Genomic DNA, 4,139 nt, shown 5'->3' with positions numbered 1-4,139 from the left:
GGGAGGAGCGGCCCCCGCGGGCCCTAGGGGTCCGGGGGGCGGCGCAGCTTGCTCATTAAATGGCAGCCGGTAGGCGGAGGCACTGAGCACACTCATCAGACGTCTGGATGTCCCATAGTCACTTGGAACCGCCCAACTTGGATCTGCGTGCACTAGCTTCCACTTGGTCAGGTCGACCGACCCTCCCACATCAGCCAGCCCCACGCTTCTGGCTTCTGGCCGTGGGCGGGGTACTAATAAAATGGTTCTATCCAGCCTTGACTTGCCAGGTGCTGTAGGCGGGGTGGGTCCTCTCAGTACACCCTGTAAAAGAGGGGTGGGTCCATCCAGCTTTGAGGAGGGCCTCTTGTAACCACTGACAAACTTCGTGTTCTTTCAGCCTCCAGACTGGGTGTTTACATCTGCGGGCCCTCAGCCTGGCATGCTTTTCTCTCCCCCTTCTCTTTGTCAGCTCCACTCCTCTCCGAATTCATTCATTACACGTTTGGGGAGGTGCACAGGGGCGTGGTGTGGAGAATACAGAGGGTGGGCCCCTTTTTATAGTGGGAGTGCACCAATATGCCCACAGTCCTGGCTTGGAATTGTCCAGACCCTCTGCTAAAGTCGGAATAACAAGGGCTAGAATCAGGACAGCTTCGTTTGCCAGGAGCCTGTGGTCTCCCACTTCCCGCCAGCTTTCCCTGGCAAATATACGGCCACCCTCAGAGGTGGGGCCCTGGAGCCCCCTTTGGAGTGGAGCTGGGAAGGTGAGTCAGCACCCCCGGGTGTGCCTGTCTAAAAATGGCTGTTAGAACGTTTGGGCCGCACCCCCTTTTTCCGTAGATGGTGATGAGCTGTAGTCAGGCTTGTGTGCACACGCCACACGCTGGGCGTTCCTGGTCCCAGGAGAGGCCCAGAGTTTCCTCCACCCTGGGAACAGAGTCCTGCAGCCAGGTCTTATATGGCCAGCGGAACTCCAACGGGGATAGCCCCGAGGCAGTTGCTAGCCAAAATGTCCAGCAGCCTCTGCTGTCACTACATCCTGAACATTAGGTCCCATCCCTACTGTGAGGGAAGCTGTGGTCTGACAGGATTGAGTAACTTTCACCCCTTTGGGGAGGAGGGGCAGGAAGGTGAGAGGGAGAGAAATGAAAGAACCGGAGTGTAAGAGTCCAGGGGGAGGAAGAAGGACTGCAAAGCTAAGCTGAGAGAGCTGGGAGCTGGGTATGAAAAGGTGAACACTTGGATGGTTAGTGTTGTAATCAGGGGAGTGGGCCGGGGAGTGTGCAGGGGTGTCTACCAGCTCCCTCTGACTCAGAGCCTGGTCGATGTGTGGCTCTACAGAAGTCAGGAAAAGGCGCTGGAGCAGCAGTCCTATAAATACAGTCACACCCAGGAGACTAATCTTAGTAACCTCGGCCACCATTTACTTAGCCTTATTCCTGCTATTGGCTTTGTTGCAATATTTATTTTTATTTAGTTACACATCTACTCAACAACCCTGATATGTCCATTTCACAGAGAAGGGAATTGAGTGCAAATAGCTTGAGGGAAGTGGGTTGAAGCAAGATTTAATCAAAGACCTGTCCTCTTCATCTCACCTGCTTTTGACAAGTATTAATTGAACTACACCTGTATACTTTGCATCATAATGGGTGCTATGAAGATGCTGAGGAGCAAGACATAAAGATTTCCATTCTGGGCCAGCCAGTGACATGGAGGTTAAGACGGTTGGATCCCACATAGCTGACTATGTGGTTCGAGTCCCAGGCCAGCAGCTCGAAAAACATGCTTGTGTGTGTGCATGCATGCCCAAAATCTCAAAAGGAGAAACAGAGGAGAAAGGATTGTGGCATGACCATTTTCCACAGGGGGTATTTTCTCACTTTCTTTCTCTCTCTCTCTCTCTCAGTCTCTCTGGAGAACACATGCACCCTCTGGCAAATTAAAAAATAAAAGGATTTCTGTCCTTATGTAGCTGATGTAATGGAACTAGACAGACATCAGACAAGAAAGACAAGAAAATGAATAAATAAAAGATGATTTTAGATAGACATGAGAGTTATGAAGAAAGCAAAAGGAGGTTATGTTGGGGGAGATTGATGGTGAGCTGCTGGCCTCTTTGAAGAAATAACATTTGAGCCGGGACCGGAATGACTAAAAGTCAGATGTATGAAGAATTGAGGAAAGGACATTGACAGTAGTAGAAACAGCAAGTGCAAAGGCCCTGAGTCAGAGCCCAGTTTGTCTGGTTCCAGAAGCTCAGTCTTGTCCTCACAGAGTTGGAAAACACACACTCAGCACAGGTTAAAGTATGTTTTATCCCTTCCACTATTCATTCTTTCAACCAGCTGGACTAAAAGAGGGGAGCCCCTTCCTTAGTTTTGAGAGGTCTTGTGATTTTTGGGGGGAGAGAGCAGGCAGGTCCTTGAGTTGAACCCTCCTGGCCTTCCAGCTATGACATTCCAGACCTCAAATGAGATGGGAATAAAACAAACATCCAGTTTGAAGAATGTCTTTGGCACACCTCAGGAACCCTGATTCTGGGCAGTGAGGTGACTATCTCAGATGCAGAAACTGAGGCTAAGCCTGAAGAAATTACTTGGTCAGGATAACACACTCTGCAAATGCCATCAGTGTTGTCACCCAGCCTTGCACCCCAAAGAGCTGTCCCCTCATCTTGCAAAGGTCCCAGAAGTTAATTTGTGCTCTTTCCTATTCCTCATCTAGTGTTGGGCTGATGACCCATCTACTCAGAACCAGGAAACTGAGGCTCAGCACTCAGGGCCAGAACTTCCCTGGGATTGCAGAACAAAGTATCAGGTCTGGGGCTCCCTGGGCTCTAACAAACACTATGAACAGTGTCCACCCCCATTTACTGAACAACTTTATGTTCACTATATCCTTTCTAGCTCAGCCTTTGCACCACATGGTCTCATTCTTATCACTGAAGAGGTTTATTCTGTGGCCCACAATCCTTTATCTGCAATTTCGAAGTTGGCAAAGCTTTCTCCACAAGTTTGATATCATTTGGTTAAAAAAAACTGACTGGCTCTTACAAGGAACAATTTTCAATTTTTATTTGTACTTATTATTCACAGTAGAACGTTCACACCACCTTTTCTTTTTTTTTTTAGAAGTATGAATGTGCTTTTTTTTTTTTTGGAGAGGTTTTTGCCATAGGACGCGTGCGCTTGCCAGACAGAGAGAGACAGAGAGACAGAAAGCGAGAAATCACCCCCAGGGGGGATGGCCATGCCGCAATCCCTTCTCCATTCTCCTCTTGGGATCTTGGGTACACACGCACACGAGCCTGGCGTGAGTTTTAAGCCACCAGGTCTGGGACTTGATCTGTTCTCGACTACATGGAAGTCCAGTGACATAGCCATTACGCTAACTGCTGGTCCCATGAATGGGGTCCCATAAGTGGCTCCCCCCCCCCCCCTTTCTTAATAAGGCAGCCCCAGGCCTAGCTGAAAATAAATATTATACAACACATGGGACCGAAAAGATTCCGAATCCTGGAAATATACCTGGCCCCAAGTCTTTTCAGTTTAAGCAGGGGCTCTGACTTTTTTTTTTTTCAACTAAGGAAACTGAGTCACTCCCTTTGGAGGCCAGATTCCTGTGGCAGCCCTGGCTGCATTTGCATTCTAATTTTTTCCCTTTTTTTGGAGAGATTTTTGCCTTAGGGCATGTGCTCTTGCCAGAGAGAGAAAGAGAGAGAGAGAAGTGAGAAATCACCCCTTGGAGGCATGGCCATGCTGCAAGCCCTTCTCCATTCTCCCTCTGGGATGTTGGGCATGCACCCACGCACACAGGCGCGCCAAGTATCAAGCCACCAGGTCCCAGACTCCAATCGAGGTCATCCATATCGCACGGAGTCCAGAAGACTTAACCACTATACCATCTGCTGACCCTGCATTTGCATTCTAAAAAGAGGAAGGGTCTCCCGGCCAGCAGGTGGTGTAGTGGTTGCTGTACTGGACTCCCACATGGTTGACCACATGGCTTGAAACTCACGCCAGGTGCGTGCGCAAGCGTGTGTCGTGTCGTGGCTATGGGGTGTGTGTGTGTGATTTCTCTTTTTATCTCTCTGTCTCTGTCTCTGTCTCTCCAGGGAGTGCACATGCCCTATAGCAGAAAAAAAAAAAAAACAA

The 4,139-nt window shown here is 49.3% G+C and overlaps 1 protein-coding gene across 1 annotated transcript in view; it reads left to right on the top strand.

The window, feature by feature from the left end:
• Positions 1 to 256, top strand: part of MAGIX (MAGI family member, X-linked) — a gene marked incomplete in the record, with an annotated part of 4,374 nt that extends 4,118 nt beyond the window's left edge. The window contains 1 exon segment of the mRNA XM_014582134.2: positions 16 to 256. Coding sequence (XP_014437620.1) covers positions 16 to 59 — 44 coding nt within the window.
• Positions 257 to 4,139: the final 3,883 nt, after the last annotated feature.

This window comes from Tupaia chinensis, unplaced genomic scaffold (assembly GCF_000334495.1).
Source record: "Tupaia chinensis unplaced genomic scaffold, TupChi_1.0 Scaffold142384_1, whole genome shotgun sequence".
In the NCBI taxonomy this organism is placed as follows: Eukaryota; Metazoa; Chordata; class Mammalia; order Scandentia; family Tupaiidae; genus Tupaia; species Tupaia belangeri.
The sequence above is the reverse complement of the archived record's forward strand: the minus strand, read 5'-3'. Positions and strand labels throughout refer to the sequence as shown.